General features: G+C 44.9%; 1 protein-coding gene across 1 annotated transcript in view; it reads right to left on the bottom strand.

Moving 5' to 3' along the window:
- Nucleotides 1-24,812, bottom strand: part of unc5b (unc-5 netrin receptor B) — a 46,520-nt gene extending 21,708 nt beyond the window's left edge. The window contains 1 exon segment of the mRNA XM_079168725.1: nucleotides 24,157-24,812. Within this exon segment, the coding sequence (XP_079024851.1) occupies nucleotides 24,157-24,244 (88 nt within the window). The 5' untranslated portion in view covers nucleotides 24,245-24,812.
- Between the last annotated feature and the right edge of the window lie 1,017 nt (nucleotides 24,813-25,829).

The following is a 25,829-nucleotide window of genomic DNA, read 5'->3' as shown; positions in this document are numbered from 1 at the left end:
GGGCTGATATTAGAGAAATACATTGACTCTTGCCATTTTGCCAAGAGTCAGATAAAAAAAACAACGTTAGTTTCGTCTTGTGTGTCTTGCACAGCAACAGGTCCAAGATGTGTTAGCATAGCCTAGCTTAAAACAGGAACTGGAAACAAGAGAAAGCAGCTTGGCTACCTCCATCATAAGACTTTGTCAGAACATACACATTATATATTGTGTAATTTACAGCTAGTTACACATTTGAAGCTTTTTCTTGAAGAACCACTGCTGCATTTCAAAAATCCGACATTTATTTTGTTATTTAAAAGAGTGATTAGCTAGCAAGCACCCCTAGTGGTGCTGTGCAAATTAATACTTTGTCAATACACAACCCAATATAAATAGATCCTTATAAGGTATGAAGTCATATTCAAAAAATATTTGCTATATAAAACATGAACAATAAATCAGCTTTTTGTGGTCTTGTTTTGACTTCACTGTTTCAAGTGTGTACTATGAGAGGCTAGTTGTGTTGGACATACAGGGGGAATTGTTGACTTGTTAACTCAATACTAACTTTGGACACAACAGAACACAAACAACTGTTCTAAATGTAATTGAAAAATATATATATATATATATACTGTATATATATATATATATATATATATATACTGTATATATATACTGTATATATATATATATAGTTGACAAAATGTGTTCAATATATATATATATTAACCAAATATTGTCAACGTAGAATCACATAATATTCGCAAATAATCATGATTTTTACAGGAGCTTGTGAGCAGCAATTTGTTGGAAGTTCATCCTAGATGAGGAAATGTCACGACTTTGATTGATTCCAACATGCGATTGAAGGTGTCTGCAGGGTGGTTATTTCTGTGTAGTGTAAAACCTCCCCTTTTCCTCAGGATACAAGGGTGAGCATGTCATTTACAGATCAAGGCGCAAGTGCAAGCAAATGCAAGTAAGTAAGAAAGATGGAAGATCTGTGTGAGCCAGAGAAAGAAGGAGGGATAGAAAAGGTGTATATTTATGTGTGTGTGTAAGTGTGAGACAGAGACAGAGACAGAGAGAGAGAGAGAGAGAGAGAGAGAGAGAGAGAGAGAGAGAGACAAGAGAGGTGACAGGAGGCTGGAAAGCAGATTGGCAGAGGGAGAAGACCGAGCAGGTGATGGAGATGCAGAGTGACAGAAATGCTTCGCTTGTCCATCCAGCATGTCCGGGTGGCAGGAGTAGAGAGAGCAAGCATGAGGACATAATAATGCACGTATACGCGCACATGTGCTCACACAGCAAACGCATTGGTTTGAAAGACCTCATTTACAGATGTGCTTGTAAATAGAGTGGTATCACACACTCTTAGCTCAAGGTGTGCTGACCTACAACTCACTAATTGTAAATGAAGTGTGACCTCCCCTTTCTTAAAGGACTCACCTTCTGTCATCCTATAAGCCCTTGGTGGTTGGTTATAATGACACTTAATCAGCCCTGTTGGAGGGTACGCTAGGGGGGAAACCGACAGACCGACTCACATACTCACACACACACACACACACACACACACGCCCAGACACGTAAGCATGTTATCTAACTATGTGGTAAATAAGGCAGTAAATTACGCCCAATGACAGTCAGTGTTTTTTAACTGATAACTGGCTGTTTCACATGCACCCACACTACATTCAAAGTGTGTGTTTGTGTGTGTGAGAGGAAGGGCGGGCGTGTTTGTAACATTGTAATAGACCATGGATTAAATATATCCCACTGTGTCAGCAAGGGACAGCCTCCTCTAAGTGAGATTCTGTGACTGTATTTTTGAATGTGTGGGAGAGTGTGACTGCGAGAGTGGGAACGCTAAGAGGATTTGCGCTTGTGTGGTAGCTGTGATCCCACTGCTGCTACTGGTGCTTTTGAATAGACGGGGGGGGGGGGTCTATGTCGTGGCTGAAAGTGTGCGCTATCACAGCTAGGGGGCGCCACCCCCCCCGTAGAGCTCATTAATCATAGTCCATCAAAAAGTGGCCCTGTGCTGTTTGTGTGTGCCCTGACGACCACCTACTGCATGGGAACACAGACGTACACAAGCGGCACTATCAATCACTATCAGGGGGGGGGGGGGTAGACAGGGAGACAGAGGAAGGGTGGGAGGGAGAGGAGACAGAGTGGGTGAGACAACGTTGTTTTCCTATTATCCTCTCGAAATTACAGACCAATGTCACAACTATTACTTGGAGGTCAAACTCATATGGTAGAATGAGACTCTGTGTGCGTGTGTGTAGACATAAGTGTATGTGTTGAGTGCAAGGCGCCACTGCTTGTCTGCTCCACCACTGCTCAGCTGCTTGATGAGAGTTGCGCAGATCTACCCAGAGTGGCTGGTTGCCATGGTGGGTATTCACATGGAGCCGGCTCCTCTAGAGGCCCGTATTCTACACAGCCATTAACTAAGGTGCACACACTGCAGCTACACACACACACACACACACACACACACACACACACACACATATTGTCTGTAGTCTGTTTCTCTATCGCTCTTTATTTTGACACCTCAATTCCTCCATTTGGAAGTCTTGTTCAAAATGTGTCCTTCTCTGTCACCAATTGTCTCACAGTGACTGTGTGTGTGGGAGTCTGTGCATGTGCGCAAGTACGTATAGTGAATAGGTGAGCAGTACAGTGGGATGAGTGTTTGGAAGCTGGGGCTGTTTAAATGGCAGTAATTACATGAGAAGATGAGCTGCATTCCTTCCTGAGGGCAGGCTGATTACAGGCCTCTCCTCTCTGGGCCCCTGTAATTACCCACTCTACCCTGCCCCCCCCACCCCCACCCCCACCCCACCCTACACCCCACTGTACTTGCACCGGCTCTGCCTCGGCGGGGCTACAGGCGAGTTCACCGCACCCCCCCCTCTGTCCTCTGATCCACCTCTCTCCAAACTTCCGCAACACTTCACCTCCCTGTCCCCTCAACAGGTCACTCCTCTGTCCTCTCTCATTGCTCCTCGAACTGATTGCTAGTCACACAAGCATACACAGACTGTTAGACACTTAAGAGAACACTCAGAGGACAAATAGCAGATGTGGTGTCATGCACATAGTGCCTTCATTTTTGCCAAATAGTATCATGAATCTTTTCTTTGAATTTCCAAAAAAAGAGACAGGATTCTGCATTCTGCATATAGAGCATATATATCTATATATATGTATAGATCTATATGTATGTATAAAGGGCGGGGGGCGGGGTTGTCAAATGCCATTCAATCCGGATTGATGGCCACTCCTTGAGACGAGACGTGACAGTTTCTGCCTTACAGGTAAATTCCTGCTCACTCTCACCCTATTTATTGTCTCCCACGGAAAGACACAAACAAAGTAAGGGTGGGGTTGCGCACATGACCTCAAGCATACACAAACCTAAACAAAACCAGTCGGTCCACCCAAGTCAGTTAGGGATTCTGGTAAAACTGGAGACACTTAGACAGCTAAATTACACGTCCTTCACCCAAACACAAAACAATTGTTGCATCAACCAACATTCTGAGTGCCTCCACTCTTTCATTTGTGCTAAAGCACATATTCAGCAGGGAACTTATTTACAGTTTGTCAGTCAAGCTCACGCGCCGTTGCTTAAATACGTTTAGTTTATTAATATATATAATATGTATTGTGGTACCGTCACGTGTCAATATGTTAAGTCTGGCATGAACTGTGATGTGAGAAGAATCGGCCAAAGGTGTCACAACATGTGCGTGTTTTATTACTTGACATGACAACTCGGCTCCTTGGTGACAGGAAGATGGCCGGATCCAACTTCCTGAACAAATCACATCAGACACCCTGAGTGGGTGATAATGAAGAGGGGGGAGAGTGTTGGGGGTGGGTTTAAAGAGCAGGAGAACAAAACAACAAAAACATCACGGTGGGGATGGATGGATAAGGAACGAGAAGTGTTGATCTCTTCGAGCATTATAAAGACATAGAGCCGGAGGAAGGGAGGCAGAAATGGCGATAGTCTGGGAGAGAACTTCAGGGAAAGGTCAAGAAAATGGGAGAGAAGGAGAGCGAAGTACAGGTGACCTCGCTAATGTTAGGTGATGATGGCGGGAGAGGGGGAGGAGGGGGGAGGAAAAGAGGGAGATTAATGACAAGGCTGTAAGTGGGTAGCCAAGATAGATGGGAAGGAAGGAAGCAAGGAGGGAGAATATGTGGATGGAAGGAGCAGGGGAGAAAGAGATGGAGAGAGACACAGAAACACCCCCTGGGTGCAGATCAAGTGCAACTCTCGATTGGTCCAAGTGTGTGCGAGTGTGTGTGTGTGCGTACTGTGGGCATTGGCTATGGTTGCCACGACTGCCAGTGCTATTAGAGATGCCTGCTGCTGTAATGTGTTGTGACAGGGGCTGATTCTTATGACTAACTGCTTTGGCAGGAGAGCTCCTCTGTCATGCTAATGACCAGATGAGGAGATGAGCCGGATTGACAGCGGATCGACGGGCCACGCACAGGACTTCTCATAAAACTCACACATAGAGAAACAGAGGGTTGGATGGTATATACCAAGACACGAGCAGACCTCCCTGTCGTCAAAGTGTACAGCGCACGGCACGCTGATGCAGACATCCCTGCTCACAAGTAGCTAGTTACCGAGTCAGTGTGACAGAGGTGACAACACACGGACAAACAAAATGAGAAGAAAATAATACGATCACACCCCACACAAACACAGCTGGGTTGGCGTCACTCTGTTCCTACATTGCGTCCCCTTGCATCAGAGAAATCCCAAGATGCAGTACACAACAAGCAACATGCTGAAGGCTAGCCTCTGTGTGTGTGTGTGTGTGTGTGTTTGTGTGAGGGAGAGAGAGAGGGAGAGAGAGAGAGAGAGATATGGTTTGTGAGCTTTATAATTTTGACCAAAAGAAATTTCGAAATGTGCCGTTGAAATGATGCAAGCGCCTTTACTATTAAAAAAAAATGCTACGAGCAAAAAGATTAGCAAAACTTACCTCAGGATTGCCAATGATTAAATATTGCCAATAATATCAAATTGTGGGGTTAAATGAATAAACAAGTTTTGGATAACATTGTTAACAGGGACTCTTTAGAAACAGATGATTTTAACAGGATATTATTAAATAAAAATGAGAATGATAGACATAGAAAAAGACGGATAGCGAGGAGAGACAGAGGTAGACATGGAACAGAAAAGATTAGGGCACTAATAGGCTGAAAATCCATGTTGGAGCAGATGGATGACGAGAGGTGATGTGGCGATAGCAGAGGAGGACAAATGGAGAGGTAGAAGATAGAGATGAGATTCAATCTCCTCACCATGCAGGATGTCGGGGTCTTGTACGCAAAAGTAGTCCTGTGCAGAAGCTAATGGTTGTTTTATCGCTTTGATCTTTTCCCCTCACTCCCTTTATACCTCGCTTCATCATTCTCTCAAAATAAATTTCCCTCCCTGCCTCAACTCGGACATACTTGATAAAATCCGGCCAAAGGAGCAAAGGCAAAGGAAGCGATATCCATCCAAACCTTGTTTCAGTGAACCAAATTTGGATCTACCCAGCATGTCACTATGCCATACATTTTAAAAAAACGGGGTTCCTTTTGCAATTTTCTAATAGTTATTGTGGTACTTTTTTTTCCAATCCAACAGCAAGCAAGAGAAAAAAAAGTCTAAACCCAGAGGAAGTGAAACATCAGAAGGAAATGTGCAGCTGGAGATAGGAAGGGGAAAACACAACGCACTGTTTGACAGGTAATCTCAGCGTAGTGCACTATCAAAACATAAAAGTAATAACTAAAGCACAAGCATCTCGTAGACTATCACTTTAGGCCAGGACAACTTTTCCATATCTGCAGATCTGCCGCTGCTAACAGATTGTGAAACTGTGAGATTTTGCACAAAGGGACTGGCAACATCGCTGCAACGTTATCGGCAACCTGGGAGTCCCGCGTGCATCTCTGCGCGATTCTACGGATGTAAATCTCGTTATGCTTTAGGTCAAAATGTTGGTTTATTCCTCCTGTGCGATGAGTCAGCACTCGCGCATCAATCATTCATGAGGCTTTGGTTGCTGTCTGATGTCAACGTTTTTCCACTGCTCTTTACCGCAGCTTCGGGAATCGTGTCCTTGACCCGGGGACGGGATGGTGACTGAGCTGGAATGGAAAAGAGGACAACCCAAAGCCTCGGGCCTGGACCAGTAGGTCTGGACTGGCAGGAATGACGGTGATAGAGTGCAGTGATGAAGAGAGCATGACAAAAATCCCCTCGGCACAGACAAACAAAACAGGCGGCAGTGAATGAGAGAGAAAACGTGCTTGCGTATTTGTGCGTAAGCTGCAACAGGGAGAGATGGATGGACGGAAGGAGAGTCAGAGTGTCACCCGCCAGACGCCCAGGGCCAACACAGACTGATGGCGACACTGAGTGGTCAGTGTGTGACACTGTGACAATAACGATGAGAGACTCTTTCCCAATCTCTCTGGCTTCTTCTCCTCCTCCTCTCCCACTCTCCTCCTTGTGTCACCCCCTGCAGCGTGCTGGTGCTTTGATCCACACCCTGACCATGTGTCCTCCTCTGGCCTGGGTCAAATCGCATCGGCAAGCAAAGTCTCGTGGTCCTTCAAACCTCCCTCATGAGAAATCCTCGGATGTCAGAAAAACTCCCAAAAGTTTTTTCCATGTTTAGTGCCGACATATTCAAGAAGTTTTCAAAAGAAAATGTGAGATATTGTAGGTTAGTACTGTTATGATAACGTAAGAAAACGTAAGAAATCCGTGGGAAGCTTTTTGGGCTTGTGGTGGAGCGAAATGACCGAGATAGATCCATGTTGTGCGCAGATATCCAGAAACAGAAGAAGTATAAGCAGGCTCCAGCACATTATCATTTATTTAACAAGACTAAAAGAGTCTACAGCCATGCGAGCGACTCTGTGAAGCTATTCTTAGCAGTGCTTTGAGCTAAATGCATGTAACATGCTCACAATGACAATGCTAACATGCTGATGTTAAGCAGGTAAAATGTTCACCAGGTTCCCCTTCTTTGTTTAGCATGCTAGTATTGTAGCGCCAACGAACGAACAGACGGACAGTAATCCCTTGAAAAGGATCGGGACAATGATATAAATTGGCTTTAGTACCTGGACTAGACAAGAGGCGAAATCTGGGAGGGAAATGCGAAAGAGCAGGCCTACTCATGTTTCATTACCCAACTGGTTCAATGGAGCTACTCCGTGGACAGCATCGGATTGTGGGTTTATTGGGCAGCTTCCAGGTATGAATGTTTGTAGATGTGATTAAATACAATATACCTATAAAAGGTTTAGTAAAAAGATGCCTTTTTTTGTTTCTTGTGTTGCAATTTTGTTTTCCCTAATTGTAAAATTAAAATGCCTTGAAATCAAATGATCAAAATGATCAAATGTGTAATTATCATATTTCTGGTCCTTACTCTGGATCTCTGCCAGTGGAGAGAGGGGGCACATGGCCGTGGCTCCTGTGGACAGCAGGGCATTAACTCTCTGTCCCAGATCCTGATGGCCCCGGTCCACTGAACCTCTCACAAACCCGAGCCAGCCCAGAGTCACGACTCCTAATTTTGCCAAAAGCATTGTTTTGTGCACACTATACATTTTTTTCCTGACCTGTGAACTTGTGTATGTTTTCAGTACAGTCCTTTGTCTGTGTGTGGCCAGGCTCGTCACTCAGCTCCCTCTGCCTCTCTCTTCGGCTTCACCCAGCTGAAGCCATGGCAGCAGTGATAGTTAAGAGGTTTGTGTATCCCATTAGGATGATGAAGAGGCCTTTCATCAGCACACTCCCTCCGGCCAGGCGCTGACAGGAGCTTTACCTCGACAAGCCTCTCAAACACACCGCTCGACGTAAGACAGCACCCAGCAAAGAGGTCCGCAGGCGGTACATATACTCACTGACAACACTCACTGCTTCTCACACAGATACACATACTCTGAGCAGAGACAAAAAGGGAAGACTGAGCCATTTTTGTTGCTAACTTTTCACTGTCAATCTTACATCCATTTCTAACATGAGCCAACAGGGTTCAGTGTACGAATAGGGGAGGCAAGAGGAGGCCGGAGAGGAAGAAAAGTCTTGACTAATTCTGACTCGGTCCTCCGCTCTATTTTTAATCAGTGCCAAACGAAGACTAATAGTGTAACAGCCGTGCAGGGCTCTGTCCAGATGGGCAAAGTCATTTTTCAAGAGGAGGAGAGCGGGAGGAAGAGGACAGAACGTGAGGACAGAAGAGGAAAAAAAGAGACAGAAATAGAGGAGGAGAAGACAAAGACAGAGAGAGAGTACAAGGCAGAGAGGAAAAGAGGGAGTGAGGAGAGACAGAGATTGATAAAGACAGAGAGGGAGGGAGACAGGGAGACAGAGAAGCCACAGGAGCCAAGATGACCTGGATTCATAGGACCAGTATTGATTATTAACGATGAAAAAAACAAAGAAAGAGCTTTGCTTAGAGACTAGATAAATGAACTCACACGCAAAGACCTGGAAAGACAGAACTGGGTGAAAGGGATAAACAAAACGCACCCAGAATCTGACTAGCCGCTTTGCCTTAAATCTGACAAGGTGGAAGCAAATCGCTGCTTAAAATCCATCGCTATGATAGATAATACATGCTGACAGACAAAAGACAGTGTGACAGGTAGGGAATGGAGCAGTGTGTGTCGGCTGAATCCACACACACACAAACAGCATATGGGACGCTACATGATCTGATTAGAATTTATTTTGTGTGGGATTTACAGGGCAATCTATGGAATTGTGTATAGATGACGTATTAGGTTTTGAAACCACACACACATGCATACAGACAACACATTGGCCCAACTCTCCATTTTGCAGTCTGGATTATGCCGCTTCACGTAGATTAACTTTGTATAATCGCTTTGAGAATTCTGAGCTTAAAGCACTGACGCCATCCAAAGACGGGCCATCAAAGACTCATAGTACATTCAAGTGAATCACAGGTAGGCCTCGCACACAAACTCCTGCCAAACAGTACGCTCTCCCCTCAGCTCCACATTCATGTGGTATTTAGGATGTGAGATGGACACTTTCATCCAAAGAGTCTTACAGTTCCAGCGCTTATGCTTCTATCCACCTTTCAAAAACAGCTACCTGTGCGCTTAAATGATCAGCAGCGACTCATTCGGAAGCCGGATTCACTAAGATACTGTCCATTGTCTGGGTTGAGAAGAGAAGCTAGTGGATAGCAATGATAGTTCTTTGGTGATAACTTTGCTGTTTTGTTGCTGCTTCTGTGTAATTCTCAGAGGCTGATAATGACCAGTATTAGCGACCTCTTACACATGGTCATTTGGTCCATTGTTGATACAAAAATGTGGTATCAACAGGTTTAAATAGTAAGAGTTTCACAGTCGTATAGAGTTCAAAGTATGGAGGTGTTGTAACAGTAAGAAACCTTAACCTTCTCATATCTTCCCTGAGATATTTCTTGGTTCAGCCTTCCTCATACTGATGGCCCATGGAGCAACAGCAGTGCAGGCCTTGAATGGCCACACTGTGCTGGAAACAGTAAGAATAGAACTGCTTGACCTTCATATGGCTGCAGTCACTTGGGTCATTTGTGAAGCACAATGGCAGGCTGAAAATCTTGCCGACAATTTACAATCTATTCAGCATGACTGACTTCAAAACTTCCATTTTCCACAACAACAAAGCACCAGCTTGTGAGTGTGGAGGACGTGCAGGAGAGCATATAGGTGAGTGGAGTTTGGGTGGCTGACCGGATTACAGACAAGATGTGAGCTTTACAACGCTATTCGGTTAACATCATATGCACAACAATAATGCTGGTGCTTTTTGAATAGTTAACATGCCACCACCAGACCAAAAAGCAAACAGCAAATGATTGATGTGAATGAAATGAGACTCTGTGAGTCCAGCTTCTCTGCAAATACTCTTAATTTATTCCAGACGCCACCGCTTTATCAACCCTACAGCATACCGAAGCTAGTTAATAACATTAAGTATTCATGTTGAGGTTTCTGCAATGATAGCGCACACTAGTGCCCTCATAACATCAACATCTAACATTTCAATTTATACAGTGCTAATCGGCAGCTCAGAGGTCAGAGCCCTCTGTTAACTCCATATCCCAGGCTTCACTGCTCGACATTGTAACACCTTCGTGGTTCTGCTGCACTAATACCTCATGCTACACTATTGAAAGACATGCTTATGAAAGGTCTCTCAGCCTTTGGCGTGGCCTCACCTCACTGTGATCTCTCACCTCCGCCTGTGATGAGCTCCTCACTGGTCCCACTTTGATCCAGAGAGAGCACAGCTATTCTGCACATGCTTCTCGAAAAACAACAATCTCAATTTAATTACCCGACACAGAGGCGCGCTACTGTGTTTTCTTTCCTCCCCATGAAATATTATAGCATGCGCAGCAAAACTACTCTAAAAGTACAAGCACATTAATATACATTACGCAGTCTCCAATCATTTTAATGGCTGTGGAGACGCCGAAAGCGGTCAGAGGAGAAAATAAAAAAAGGAGAGAGGAACAGAACAACACAGGGAAGCAAAGTGGACAGGATGAGGTGAAGGTACGACTTAAGGAGTGTGACGACGAAAAAGATGGAAAGTCAGCTGAGCAGAAGAGGCAATTTTGGACAGTGTGAGATTCATCATGCCGTCTTGTCTTAGACACATCATGTTCGAAGATGGTCCATATAACAAGGTGTGGAGATCAATACCATCCATTTACTGAGGTGCAGCTCATCTAATCATCTGGCGCTCTGCTGCCCAATGAAGGAGCTGCGACACACATCTGGGCCTCTGGAGGAGAACAGAGTAATGAAAAGTACACTGCCGCCTGGCCTGTTCTCAAGTCCCCAACAGCTAGCACAAACACAGCCCCCGCACCTCCCCTGTCTCCCTTCCTTTATCTCCTTCCACCTCCACATATGAGCAATAAACCCAAGCTCCACTTCCTCATCTCTCTGTCTCTCCTTCTTACGCACATGCCCAGGCTCTCATACGTTCTGCTAAAGTTGCATATCGTGTGGTCCATTAGGAATCTGAGGGGTGTGAGGCACGGAGACCAAAATATCCACAGCACTCTGTTTCTCTCTCCAACTCATTGACTGAGTGCCTCGGGGTAACATCAGAATAAGCGCTCCTTGGCCCTGGTCCCCAATGCAATTCTATAATTCATCTTAATTAAGAAAAACAAGCAAGCAAAGGGGAGCCCTGGAAGGACGTGAAGTGCAGGTTGTGTACAGTATTTCAGGCACCGAGGGACCTGGTGTATGTTTTGTGTAAGTGAACGGTGAATGCAGGTGCTTACCGTGGCAAAGAAATTTATTCAACCTTCTTTTTTTTTTTTTTTAGGTGCAAATTTACCTATAAAGACATTTGTCCTGTAATGAGGTTGAAAACAAATTATGTATGAAAGAACAACATACAAAGGAGAAGACATTATGTGATGATTCACTGTCATTTGACTCAATTGCCACAAAGGTGAAATAAATTGAGACATTTGAGATATGTTATTGAAAGATGTAGCAATATTTTACTGTTGAATCATTTTCATAAAGTGATATTTAGGGAAGACGGAGAGGAAAGCACTGAAAATTACACCCTCCGGGCTCCAAACATAATGAATGACAGGGAATGCAGTTTTCTTTTCTGCACTCACTGTCATTTTAATGGGTATACTACAATTTATTCAAGGGTCCTCTAGTTCAGATTCCCAGGCTAAGAGACAGGGCTAAAAGGCAGATGGTGTTTAAACACAATCTTGAAAATGCAGACTAAACATGACATCTGAATATCAAATTGTTGAGCAACTTTCAGGACAATATGGCAGCTCAAACACAGATGGAGCCCCCAGCTTTAACCGCACGTACACAGACTTCTGCTTCAGGTAATTAGCTGTGTTTTTTTTGGTCTCTTATGTTGGAATGCAAAAGCAAACTCTAAACTGGTTGGCCAAGGCAAATCTTAAGTTTCAGTGTACTGTTTAACATTTATGATTTAGAATACCGTTGCTGTTCTAATGTAGGATCAATGCAGGATAAAATGCATGAAAGAGGGATTTTCACATTGGCTGCCACCATGCTGAGCCTGTACTCCCACAGCTCTATTGGAAAATACATGTTTTTAAAATATGTAGCACTGTATCATTTGTGTTTGCTTTTATGTTTTCATCCATTTTCAGATCCTGCGCTATCTAGGGCAGTGGTCAGCAGTTTTAATCAATTTTCCAAAGACAGGAGCACAACAACAGTCGAGAAATCCCAGCAGGATAGAAGGGAATGGACATAGCAATAATAATAACACAAAATATAATCTGAATTATGCTCTGAAGAGATTAGGTCAGAATAATCCCCAGAATAAACACAAATGGGGAGGAGGGGAGGCCGCTTGTGATCAAATGTAGGGAGCTGTATTTGTGTGGATGTTGTTATTCCTGATGGTGGGATTTGTGTAAAGTTGTGTTTGATTTTGGGTGAAAGAGTGATGATGATGTTTATTTTGGGAAATGAGAGTATGTCTGAGGCTCAGAGAGTTGAGTTATTAAAGTAGAATAAAATGCTTTCTATTACCTGCTCAAACAAAGACAAATTCCCTCAGTGTGATGGATTCCTGAACATTTCAGTCACAAAGCCAAATTGCATTCATTTCCAAATGAGATGCAGATTTATTCAATCATATCACCACCCAGTTAGATAAAGACCCATTAAAACCATTGTCCTTTTTATGGTGAAACTATATAGTTTAAACATTGTGTAAACATATTGCCTTCCACCAGTCTCTCTGACAAAGGGGCACAGCAGGGCAGTGTCAATATTCTCATTGCACGGCCGTATGCTAAATAAGTACCACAACATCACTGATGTCAGTATGGCTCGAAGTACAGGGCAAGGTTTTAGCTCATATAGCGGTGTCACACTCATTCTCTGCCCCAAAAAGAGTGTGCAGAACTTTGTGAAGTAAAAATTAAAGAAATAGTTCGACAATTTGTCATCATCTCACAGTGACGACAGGATTAAAGGAAGTCAAAATAAACAGCCAGGAAATGACAGTTCTAGCACTTAAACCCCTAACTTTTTGTGATTGGATTTCTGCTTGTGTACGGATTAAACCAGCGAGATATGACGTGTTCGATAGTAAAATGTTGTTGCTGGTAGGTGGATCTTCTAAACTTTGAACACTGCAGGCTCTTGCTTCAAATTCAGCATACAGATATGGGAGCGATCTTCTCATCTGATTCTCCCCAAGAAAACGAATACACTCCCAGAATGTTTCACTACGCATTTTATTCAGTCACCAGCAGCTTAACAAACTGTGATTTTTGGTTGATTTGCTTGAGTTACTGCAGGATCTCTGCTGTGGCTTTCCCGGTGCTGACTCTGTGTGGCGCGGCTTGAGGGATCAGAGTGGACAGGGCCGGAGCAGACCTCGAGGTCACCGGCTGCCTTTCTGCTGAGCAGGCTATTGTCCAGCAGCTGCGTGGCCGCACCACTCCGGGTCTATTCAGCAGCTTCAGCTAAGTGCAATAGAAGACCCCAGTCTATTGTCTGACGCCAAGTCTGTTTGAGCTGCACCAGAACGCTCACTTCATCTCCCAGTGAGTTCAGAGAAACGGTTAAGTCCCTTTGAATGGGGGCGGATTTACACAAGTAAAAAGACACGTTAAACACATTCAGGCCGACTCCATCTCTCAAACAGAGAGCTGCTTAACCTCAGTGACCTTTGCAGAATGTCAAACCACACTGTATGACCTTTGCTTGCTTACTTCAACACAACAGTCAAACATACATTTAGATACAGAGACGAGATGCTGACGGATGAGAGGAAAAAAAATCATATTTGTCCACTAGATTCATGACAAATGACCTATTAGTCGCAACACCTATTTTGTATTTCTACAAGCATGTCATATTAACAAGAGTTATTTGTATTTATCTTCTGTTGCGAGTAAAAAATGTAAAAGCAATAAAAGCATTTTAATGTGAAAATGGTTAACAAGAGACCAGGGGCATTGCTAGCAAGATACCTATTGCCAAAGTATCGGGTAAGTGTATGATCATGCACACAAAATGGCCATATCACACTCACACAGTAAAAAAGCCATCTGGAGGCATCAGCACTTCTATGAGGAGAATTAAGTCAGAGTGCAATGACTTTCTCGTTTAAAGTGCCTCCAAAGAGGCCCATTATTACCTTCCCAGAATGCAAATGTGCTTTGGGCCAATTAGAGGTTGAGCCAATACCAATGTAAGCCCATAAAAATCCGCCCTTCCATAATCATTCAGCAATATGACTCATGGGTAAGATTGGAACACCGGCCTGTAAATGTGTCATGATTATGACTCTGTGCTTAAAATGAATGGAGGAGCTGTGTATTTCATTCCCACGGGACTGGAGCTGAGCCACGCATATGTTAGTGTCAGTGCTTCTAATGAAATAAATAGACTTGTGATAGTACTTATTAGGTCTGCATAAGTGGCAGGTAAAGACAAGGGCCCTGCGGTGGATCAAAGGTAGTTAAATGTCTCTTTTTAGATCTCCCCCTATCAAGAGGTATTTAGGAGGAGAGAGGGTTGCTTTTTTTGTTTGTTTTGTTTGTGGAGACAGACGCCCTCATCCAGGATCCCTCTGTGTAATTACACGCCACAGAAGACCTTCATTCCTCTCCTCTTCACAGAGAGAGATGAAAGACAAGAGACATTGGCATGTAATCGCTCCTCCGGCTGAAAGAGGTGGGGAGGGAGGTGAGGGACACAGAGAATAGAAGGACAAAAGGATGGTGAGTGGTGGAGGGGTTTTAATAAACCTCCTCTGTCGCTTGTTTACAGAGTCTCTCACCCTCTCTCTATCTCACACACGCACGCACGCACGCACGCACGCACGCACGCACGCACGCACGCACGCACGCACGCACGCACGCACGCACGCACGCACGCACGCACGCACGCACGCACGCACGCACGCACACACACACACACACACACACACACACACACACACACACACACACACACACACACACACACACACACACACACACACACACACACACACTCTAACTAAGACTTTCATTATTCTCAGAGTTGCCCGTTCTTCGCCTCAGGACAGATGTGTAAATTGTTTCGCTAATGTAAGGCCCCCTGCTGAGCGCTTTAGAGGGAAGGGAATTTACACACTCCACACCACTGTATAACTGTCACTCACAAACTCACGAGAACATAAGGAGGGGCGACGCCATAAGCGACAGCATCTCAGCACACACACTCACCAGACTATGCCCGCAAATGCATGCATGTACACACACACCCTGGTACTGACAGAGGCGTGGGTGGACGTTGACACGCACATGTAAATGTTCTATTTCGTTCTGCCATTCATCGTCTCCTAGCCTTAAGAAAAAAACACTTCCTCACCTCATCACGAAGGGCTTGAGAGCAGCAGAGAAGTTACAATCTCTCGCGGTTCCACAATAAAACATTTTTTTCCATTACAAGCATTAAAGGGCACAGGGGGCACAACACCAGAAAGGTAAGGTAAATGATCTCCCCGTGCCTCTGTGGCTAAGTTTAGATGCTGATCTAAGGGTTCTTTGTGATGTTTTTAATAGTTTAGCAACAGCTGGTGTTTGAAAACAGCAAGGTGCTCATCATACAATTGAGAGTAATGTGAGGAAAAGGGATGGTATGTGACAAAAGTCAAGAAATTAAACCAAGGACATCACAATAACACAAAATGCATCTTTGCTGTTGAGTCGTACTATACCATACCAGGGGTTTTACTGGATTATCAATTAGTTGATCAACAGAAAAGTAAGGAACAGCAATTATGCTCATTTCCTCTAATGTTAAACTTTTGCTTTAACATTTAATTGTTCCAGTTTCTCAAAATTGAGAAAGTGCTATTTGTCTTTGTTTTATGTCATCGCGCATTGAATATCTTTGGTTTTGGACTGTTGGTTGGACAAAACAATCAATTTAATAACAACACCTTAGGCTCTGTGAAATTGTAATGAGCCTTTTCCGATATCTTCCTGACATTTAACAGACAAATTATAATGAAAAATAATCAAGATATGAATTAATTATGAAAACAATCATTAGTTACTGTATTCATACTGTTTTGAAAGTATTTCTTCTGGTCACATCTCTGCCACGGTTGCATGACACTCTGTGACTCACCACTCGTCGGTCTGTCTGTGCCGAGGTCTCTGAGGGTTTCAAACAACCCATCTGTCTAGGAATCTGCCCGTCCGTCCGTCCGTCTGTCTGTCTGTCTGTCTGTCTGTCTGTCTGTCTGTCTGTCTGTCTAGCTCTCCACAGGTACGTCTTTCTGTCCCTGCGTGATACATGTTTCTTTTATTAAGCTGTGGAAGAGGGGGGCAGGAGCTGGCTGCAGCGTGAAGGTTGAAGCTATAGACAGGGAAAGACACCGCTCAGTGTTTAATGACCCTCTATAACTATACCTATTCATCTCCCCCGGTAGAACAGCGAAATGCCATGGAAATGCTCCTCTGCTGAAGACAAGGCATCGTGCTAAATCATAACTCCTCAGACGGCACTAGTATGATTACATGAAACATGTTTCTGATGCTGCTTTTCGTGTATATAGACCTTCCTTTGACACAAATTGATTTAACACGGGAGTAGTTTACCATGATGACGTCAGAGGGCGCAAAAACAATAAAGTGTCATCCGCTGCATCGCTTCCACGTAAACTAATCAAGCAGAAACTTCAAGCTCACATGCAGTAGATCGATTAACATTTGAATGGCTTCCCTTTAAACGTGTGAGCGTCTTTCTCTACCTGCTGCACCAACACACACACACGCACATTAACACACACACACACACACACACCACCCCTTGCTGTCGAGTGCATTGGAGGCAAGTGAAGCTGAGCAAGAGCAGAGGCAGAGCAGAGACACCCAGAGTTAATGAAGCTTCACCAGTCAGCATGGCTGTCCATCTGCTTTCATAATCCCCATAAACAGCAGGCCACGGGCGCTGCCCAACCAGCTACACACACACACACACAAACAGCCTATCGTCATCCTAAATATCTTATGTGAATAATGAGGGCTGCATATGTGATGTACTTGTGTGTGTGCAGGATATGGTGCTGTGCGCTGATGTGTCCATTATAATGCCTCTGTGCCTTAGCTCAGCACACCAGCTCATCTAAGCAGAGTGACGGGAAGAGGTGAGCGCGAGGTCGGCTGTTGAGCCCATCTGGTCAGCAGCAGGTAAGAGGCTTGAGACACACACACCCGCTGACACACTTGATGCGTGTGTGAGCTCATACACTAAAATCTAACCTTAATTACATGCAGGTACATCTGCCACATTAGACCAGGCCTCGCCCGCTACTTCACACATGGCGCCCATTTAAAACGATTCCCAACTCTACAGCGACCCACGCTTGGTGGCATTTTGTAGCGTACTTCGCGTACACCTGGCTCAGCGAACGCACCAGGAGGATAAACCAGGTTTCCTCCTGTGCAATCAGAGCGCCTGCCAGAGCGAGAGAGAGAGAGATGGGTGTGTGCGCAAGCTGTGTGCTGATTGAGATTGGGAGTGTGACCCCACTGTGACCCATGCAGAAAAGGGAGTAATACCTAAGTAATACGGCTGGCTTCCCATCAGCGTGCACCCACACACACACACACACACACACACACTCACGGCAAACACAAACCCGAGCCAAGAGGCGCCTGTCAGCCCTTGATTAAGACCTGCATCCAAGGCGAGAACAGAATCTTTACTGTGTGTTTGGAGGCTCCCAGTCAAAGCCTCTAGAGGAGAAGTAAGAATTAAGTCCGGGAGCTGAAGACGGGTGGAGGAATTAAAGAGTGGATGAGGTCAGATCTCAGTCTTTCGCTCTTCTCTTTGCTACGGTTGTGATCCAAGAGTGTCTGAGCAGAAACAGGGATTATTGCCCCTACCGTGCGTGCTTGTATGTGTCATATGTTTCGGGGATGAAGCCAGATACTGCAAAGCAGACCTTTTCCATAAGCCCAATATTTAAAGCTCAAGCCGAAGAGAGGGGGGGGGGGGGGGGGGGGGAGAAGAGGAGCAGAAAAACAAGGATAGGAGACAAGGAAAGGAAAACAGGGAAAGAGCAGTAAAGGAGAAACGAGGAAAGGGAAGGTCTGGATGTGCCCTTGTTGACCTCTGATGAAGTGGCCAATCACCGCGCCATTACTGATGGGGGCAATGAGCTTGAGAGATAAACATGGTGCTTTACGACACCATGTTCAGCACACTGCTGACATGGAGCCAATCACACAAGCCCACGCTCCACCCCACCCCACCCTTCACACACTCACAAATAACAAATACACTCATTAAGCATCATTCGCCTTGATTTAAAGCCCGAGGGAGAAGAAAAAAAAAATCTGTAAGTTGTTTGAAAGTCCTGCTGTTGCCTAGTTGCCTGCCATGCAGACAGAAGGAGGCAGGATCATTTCCGTTCCCTCTCTCAGCCGGAGATATGCACACGTACGCTCAATACGCCGTCTCTCTGGGGAGGTCTGTGTGTCATTCCCCTACTTTAGACACACCAGCTGCTCGATGTGTGCTCTGCAGTGTTAGGAGCCCCCTCCCGCCTCGCACAAGCCCCCATTGGCACCCGCATCCACTGACAACACAGGCATGACAAAGCTCCCTTCGTTCCCCCCCCCGACCCCCCTCTTCCCCCTTTACCTACCCACGACAATCCAAACACCCCCCCACATTCATTCAAGTACCCTGCGGGCAGATGGGACCCTAATAAGTGTTACACTCAGAGAAATGGGATTCTTCACAGTGCCTTCTAAAGAGCAATTCCCAAACTCCGCCAGAGAGCTGGCTGGGGGAAAAATGATGGAGTGAGAGAGATATGGATGACAGAGGTTGGTATATTCGAGACGATAAAGCTATAAATACACCTGATGAGACTATCAACTTGACTGAAGGAAGGGGAAATGGGGACAAGGGAAGGCAATTTATTAATGTGGAAGTGGGGCAATGTAGCTTTGTATGCCACATTCATAAAAGGAAGTCAGAATAATACTAACTGCTATCGCCTTCCCTAATGCAACACATTTTAACACACTTTAAGCTGACTTTTCCTCCAGTTAGCTGAGCCCACATGACACACTCTGATGCAAACAGACACAAACACAAGCATTAACAGATTGTCTACGGTCTAAGCTCTGAGTGGACTTGGCTCAACTGCCTTTCAAAGACAAAAAAAAAAAAAAATCCTCTGCTAAGAAGATGAGGGGAATCTACATGATCTGAAAAAACTCCTTTTTTTAGACCAGGACACACACAGAGCACTGGACCACAGCACAGCCAATCAAGTGCTGACACTGCTTCTGGTCAATAGACCTCAGCGCAACCACTTTTGTCAAGTGTGTGTGTGTGTGTGTGTGTGTGTGTGTGTGTGTGTGTGTGTGTGTGTGTGTGTGTGTGTGTGTGTGCGTCGATCTTAGGGTAAGGAGGTTGCTCAGGATCTGGCAAGACCCCCCGTGGTGAATCCTGATCCTATTGGTCACGATGCCCAGAGTGCTGCTGAGATCTTAAATAAAAATTCCTGCACTCACTCTCTCACTCCCCCAAGTGACCCAGCGGGTTTTCCACCATTATACAAATAAATGCTACCTCTTCATCAGAGGATGTGGCTCCGTTTTGCATATGTGGGAGTGTGTGTGTGTGTGTGTGGGTGGGTGGTGTCCTTTTGATGTCAGATGTCACTAAGCATGTCTTAGCATATCAATCGAAATGAGATCCAGAGATTTTCAGGCTTCAACAGGCAGGTGTGATCTTAAACTATGCATGAGTGGTCATGCAAAAGTAACACACATCTGAAGAATCAGGAGCACACACACTCATGCAAGTGTAGCTCCTGTTGAGGTTGAAGTGAACGAGCTTTGAATGTGTGTGTGTGTGTTCTGCTGCTGCTGCCCCCCTTTACCACACACAAAGAGGAAGAAAAAGCTCTGTGGAGTCTCCTATTCATCTAAAGCACAATGGAACCCCACAGAGGTTTTCTTCCTGCTTCCCTGTCTGCCCCACCCATCTCCCCCCACAGGGCAGGATGGAGGGGCAGGGGGTACCCTGTCCTACCGGCCCAGCAGCAACTCAGCTCCCATCTGCCACCGAAACTCTCCTTCCTCCACCCCCGGCACATCCATCCATCTATCCATCCAACCCCCTCTCTCACTCCAGCCTTAACTTGTTTTACTGCACTCTCTGGGTATTTGAAGGTCTGAGCCAAAATCTTGTTTGTTTTATTTTGAAAATATCGCCTTCAAAAGTCATCGACAGAGTAAAATTCATTTTGTGATTACCATTTCGAAAAACTAGTTTGACCTTGGTTTAAACAGCTCTGTCAAAAAGAGTTTTACACTTCACATTTTTGGATTAAATTGAAACATTCAAGCATTTTGTTAATGTTTTATGTAAGAATACACAGCTAGGAGAGAGCATCTGGTGTGAGTTCAACAAGACACCAGAAATATTTAAACAGCTTTACTTGATGATCATTTTGTACTTTTAAATAACATCCAGTTTGAATTACTTGGCAGGCTTAGCGATATTGATTAGTTCATTATTACGCCAGATTCTTAATACTTTGAGAACATATTGTCTTTGAAAAAGAAAATAACAGCCTGTGCCTAAAAATCATATTCATCTCAAGTCTGCCAATCTCTACTCGAAAACTTTCTTCTGCTGCCAATTCCTCTTTCCATTCTTTATAGTCAGCTCCTTCTTCCATTTACCTCACTATTTTGCCTCCTACAGAGCCCTTGCTGTTTGCTGCAGATTTATGGTCCGGTCTAACATGCACAGTATTGGCAAAGCATTAAACATGTCTACTCTTAATACTGTGAGCTCTCTCCATCGATAAGAGCCTTAATAAAAACATCCCCCAAGTGGATTTGTGTGTCTCTTTTTCACTTGCCTCCCTCCTCGACAATATCCGTCTCTCTTCTTCTGCTTTGCCAGCTTTAAACTGGTCCTGCTGCACATCCCTTGCCTTTCTCTCCTTCTTTTCCACCTATATCTTCCCACCCACACTCCACCTCATTCTCTGGCCCGTGCCAGGGGTTTAATGACGCTTGAATGCCACTGCTATGGAGGTTTCTTCTTCACTCCTTTCTCATAAAGGATATTTAAAAGCAATGCCCTGAAATCAATCCAACTCAATGTGTCTGTCGCAGATTCATTTCTCTTTCATCTCCTCTTTCTGTTTTTCCTCTTAACTATCAAATGGATAACATTAGCCTGCGTAACCCCTCTCCTTGTTTGGTTCCCACACATCCTCTGCAACAGCCCTCGGCTGCAATTGGCACACTTGCTCAAACTGCAAGTCTTTTATATCATCTATAAATGCCTATTGGTACCCTAAAAGCCTTCCCTACCCCCTGCAGCCATCCGGGTCAGTTATGCCAATGAGAGCTGAGCAGCTGTTCCCCTCCCACTTCTTTCTCCTTTGCTGTCTCTGATGTCAAGAATTTGAGCATCATAAGCACATTTTAAATATTAACAAAGACCACTTTGCACGTATGAATAATACAGCAGAGAGGGCAGCGGCTGGCCAGCGATCCCATCCCCTGCCGCCTGACGACCATAAAACTAATGCACTGCTCCGGGACAGAATGTGGCCTGGTCTGGTCTGCCAGCAGGACTTGCCTGAGGAACTAGTCTGGTCTGTGGCCTGGCCCAAAGAGAGCTGTCGGTCTGCTTATTTATCACGGTGCCTAACCACCTGTCCAAATCTCTGTAGATGCAACAGCCTGGCAGCACTTTTGTTATGACTACATGTTTCAGAGACACTTTAATCTAATCTGACATTTCAATCTGTTGAGCGTCTTTGAAGCCAAATCTACTTTGGTGTCTGTTCGAGGTTAGCTTTGTTGTCACATTCCTTTCTTTTGATACATCTAAAAATCGTACTTTAGCCGTCAGAAAATTACAGAATTCGTCAGACCAAACTGTCGAGCAGGGCAGCAAATATTTCAGCAGCCTGTTATTAGCTCACACAATATTAATGAGTCTTCTTTCAGCCGATGCACTGTTATCAAGAGCAAGAGGACTCCCACACCTGACGCGAATGAGACAGCACATCCTAGAGGAGTGTCACCATTCGTCCAGCCTCTATGGGAGTGTCTGACGCGATACGCTGCCTAACTCTGAACATTCGACTGCCTCTTCACTACTCTCAGCCTCGCTCTCCTCCTGTCTTGACCTCCCAGTCTGACCACTAGTCTCCCCCGGGGCTTACTGGGAACCTTGTCGTCTTCATTTAATCCTGATGTCAAAAAGCAGTGCGTAAACACACTTCCCGTATGTCGGTTTTCTAATTCTAATGAAGTCATTTATAATGACACACGCACAGAAAGAGGCAGCGGACAGCAGGGAAGTTACTCCAGACAAGTGTTCCTGGCAGTCTGGGTAATTAATGTGTATGTCAACACAGAAAGAGGAGCACCATAGCAGAAATGTGAGCTCAGCAGATCCACAATGCAGGCAGAGACCGAGACAGGAGAGATCTGAGGGGAGGCGGCAGAGGAAAGGTATACACACAGTGGGGGAGAAGATAAATGCAATCTGTCCGTTCCATCATGCATTCCCTAAATATATCTCTGCCTTCCTCTCTCCCAGACAGAAACTTTCCTGGGGCACACTGAGCTATTGTCCCCTGCTGTCCCCCTCCTCCCAGGCTCTGCTCCGCTAACAGCACCTCACCGCAATCCTCAACCTCCAACTGTTTATATGAACGTTTCTCATTTCTCATGCAAGGATTTCAGAACGGTCCACAATTTTAATAAACGTAAGCTGCTTTTCTGCTCCGCCTGTTCAGGGAATAATACACACACGAGGACCTTGGGAGGTATACGGCTGGGGCGGGGGGGCGGGGGGGATGGGGGGCATTATTGGCATTCAAAGAAATGACCACAGACTTGGACAGACAGTCCAAAAGATTACTGCTGTCATTAAGTAAAAAATGGACTTCCTCACTAGAGAGTCAGGTTTATTTTTGGAGTGGTCTTTTAGCAAAGCTTGTTTGGATTCTGTAGTCATTGTTGGCCGCATTGTTCTTTTATTTTTCTACTGTAAACCGAGCTTAATCCACAATCCAATGAACCCTCAGATTTCAGCCTTATATTTCAATCCTTTCTGTCAAAGGGAGGGGGTGAAAAGTCCAGGCTCACCTACCACAAGGCCACACTGAGTGAAATCATTCATCTAACACTGGAGACAGGCAGGTTCACCTTGGTGTCCAGGTCCTGCCACTTCAGCTCACCAACAGTGACCGGCCCTGTGTACCAAATGATTTCATCTCCATGAGAGCTGCTGCACTCTTTGAGGGCATTACCTCTGAGCAATCTACTGATTGAAGCCTGCTCTTCCCTGATCAAAGCCTGCTCGGCTCAGACTGAAAGACTATGTCTAATAATAAATGATTAAAAAGGTGTCAATGGTTTATGATCAATGGGAGCATTCAGTATTTCAGCCACAACAAGCTTAACAACAAGTTAGAGTACATTTTTAGATCTTGCAATGGGAAAATATATATATATATTTTTAATCTCTTTCCCTGAAGCATTTTAAGTGCTCCGTCTTACTTTTCACAAGGCTTTTCTTTTTCTTTTTGGAGAGGCCAAGAAGACATGGAGGAAAACCGTAATTACTCCCTGCGCACCGGGGAGTTCTATTTTTCCGCTCCGAGTAGAAAAGAGAGCTCTGAGCTCGGGTTTACTGTAAGGCTAAAGACTTTGCTGTGGGGTAAAGAAAGTGCTGGTCAGCAGTCGACCCCAGACCCCTGAACTCTTATTGGTGTAGCTATACTCTGGAGTCCAATGCATGTTTTTTTGATTTTATTCTCTTTTTTTTAAATTCAGGGCGTGGAGGTAATTATGGGTTTGGACACAAATCGGAAATTGTGTGTGTGTGTGTGTGTGTGGGCGCGCGCGCACAGATGTGAGCGTGTTTTGTCAATGTTGCGCAATGTCACATGTGTAGCCTACAGTTTTTCACAATGATTACACACTGATCTTTGAATAACAACTCCGTATTTCGCAATGATTAAACACTGATCCTTGAATAACAACTCACCAGTGCCAGACGCGACGTATCCCCCGACCAAGAGGAGAAGAACCAGAAGACCGAGACCTTGGTCACGCTTCATCCGAACAGAGAGCATCTTTTCCGGATACGCCGTTGCGAAATGTCCCGGGGTTTCCCACACAGCGTTACCTGCGGTGTTTCTGACAAAAGTGGCTCTTGCCAACAAAGTCTCTGCTCCTGAAAAAGAATCCCCAGGAAAGAGCGAAACACCAAAGAGTCCAGTAATTGATGTATGTGGTTGTTTTGGTAAATAGTTCACTCTTGATTGTTGTCGCAAACAGCTACTGCAACGCTCAAAACATTTCCGCCCGTAATCAAACTTTGAAAAGGTCCGTAGATATCACACCCCGCAAACAGTAAGAAACAAATTCCTGGTAGATTTCATTTCCAGCTGCACTTACTCTGCTTGCCTGGGAGCGATACGCGCAGTGGTGCCACAAAAGTCACCAAAAAGTTTGACGCATTGCTGCTCTGACTGGAGAGGTTAAATCAGGCGATAGAGAGTCCGATTCCCAGCAGAAGACAAACTTATTTTGCGACCATACAAAATAAGTACCACGGGGAGATGATTGTCAGATTGCCGCGTCCACAGCTGACTGGACTCCTGAGTCTGTTCTGGGGGGCCCCTGGGTGTCTTGTCTTGCCTCGTCCCCGTCCGCAAGGTGTAAACAAGAACACGGGGATCACAATGCCAGCCTCCGGACTACCAGTCCCCGCCTGGCCAATCACATACCATCCTCCTCCTCCTCTCAGAGTGAAGGCTGAACAAGTGAAGGTAAACTAGTGGCATGCGAGGAGGAAATAGATGGGAGGGGAGAAAAAGAAAACCCGGACCCTAGCGCACCGCTCCGGATTCAGCGGCTGGTCACACTGCAGACTAGTGAGGTTGCGAGTTTCTTTTATGTGAATCAATTAATCAGCCTATCTATCCATTTATCTTTACGTCTGTCTGTCTATCTGTTTGTCTGTCTATCCATCCATCTATCTTTCGATCTATCTGTCTGTATATTCTCAAATCTAATAACTTTAATGCAATAACATAGATAGTCCCCTTTATTTGCTGCCCTACCTAATGTGAATAGTCAGTGGGCAGCTTTCTTGAGTCCATTAAAGAAGTCCAGCAGGATTTTATGAGAGCACATTACTTCCTGTCACTCTATCTCTCCCGCATCCTCGGGTCATATTGTACTCCCGGTGGCCGCAAGAGAGCACCCTTTCATACATGAGCTTAACTCCGGTGAGAATGACTCCTCAGCAGCCCTCTTGATTATCTAAGTCGTTTCCTGTATAACTAGATGCTGCCGATAGTGTTTAATTGGTGATAGGATACCACGGGGGGCATGCTGAAGAGGTGAGTATTGCTTTGGCTTTGAATCAGATTTTATAGTTAATGTTATAAAGCAACAACAATTCAATTCAGATTCCAATCACAATGTGCAGAGCGGGTGTCGTATTTTGAATGTTGAAAGAATCTTTGGCTGCTGTTGTTGTTGTTTTTCCTGAGATCACCTGTCATTTTTAACAGTGGCATCCTCTTTGAGTTTTTGAGGTTTAAGATTCTTTCTCATCTTTGTCTGTGGAGCCGCAGTAACATTGACTGCTCAACAGCTAATTTACTCTTTAATTTGTTGTAAAGAAGTCACTGTTGTTGATGCTTCTGG

This window comes from Pholis gunnellus (genome assembly GCF_910591455.1).
Source record: "Pholis gunnellus genome assembly, chromosome: 11".
In the NCBI taxonomy this organism is placed as follows: Eukaryota; Metazoa; Chordata; class Actinopteri; order Perciformes; family Pholidae; genus Pholis; species Pholis gunnellus.
The sequence above is the reverse complement of the archived record's forward strand: the minus strand, read 5'-3'. Positions and strand labels throughout refer to the sequence as shown.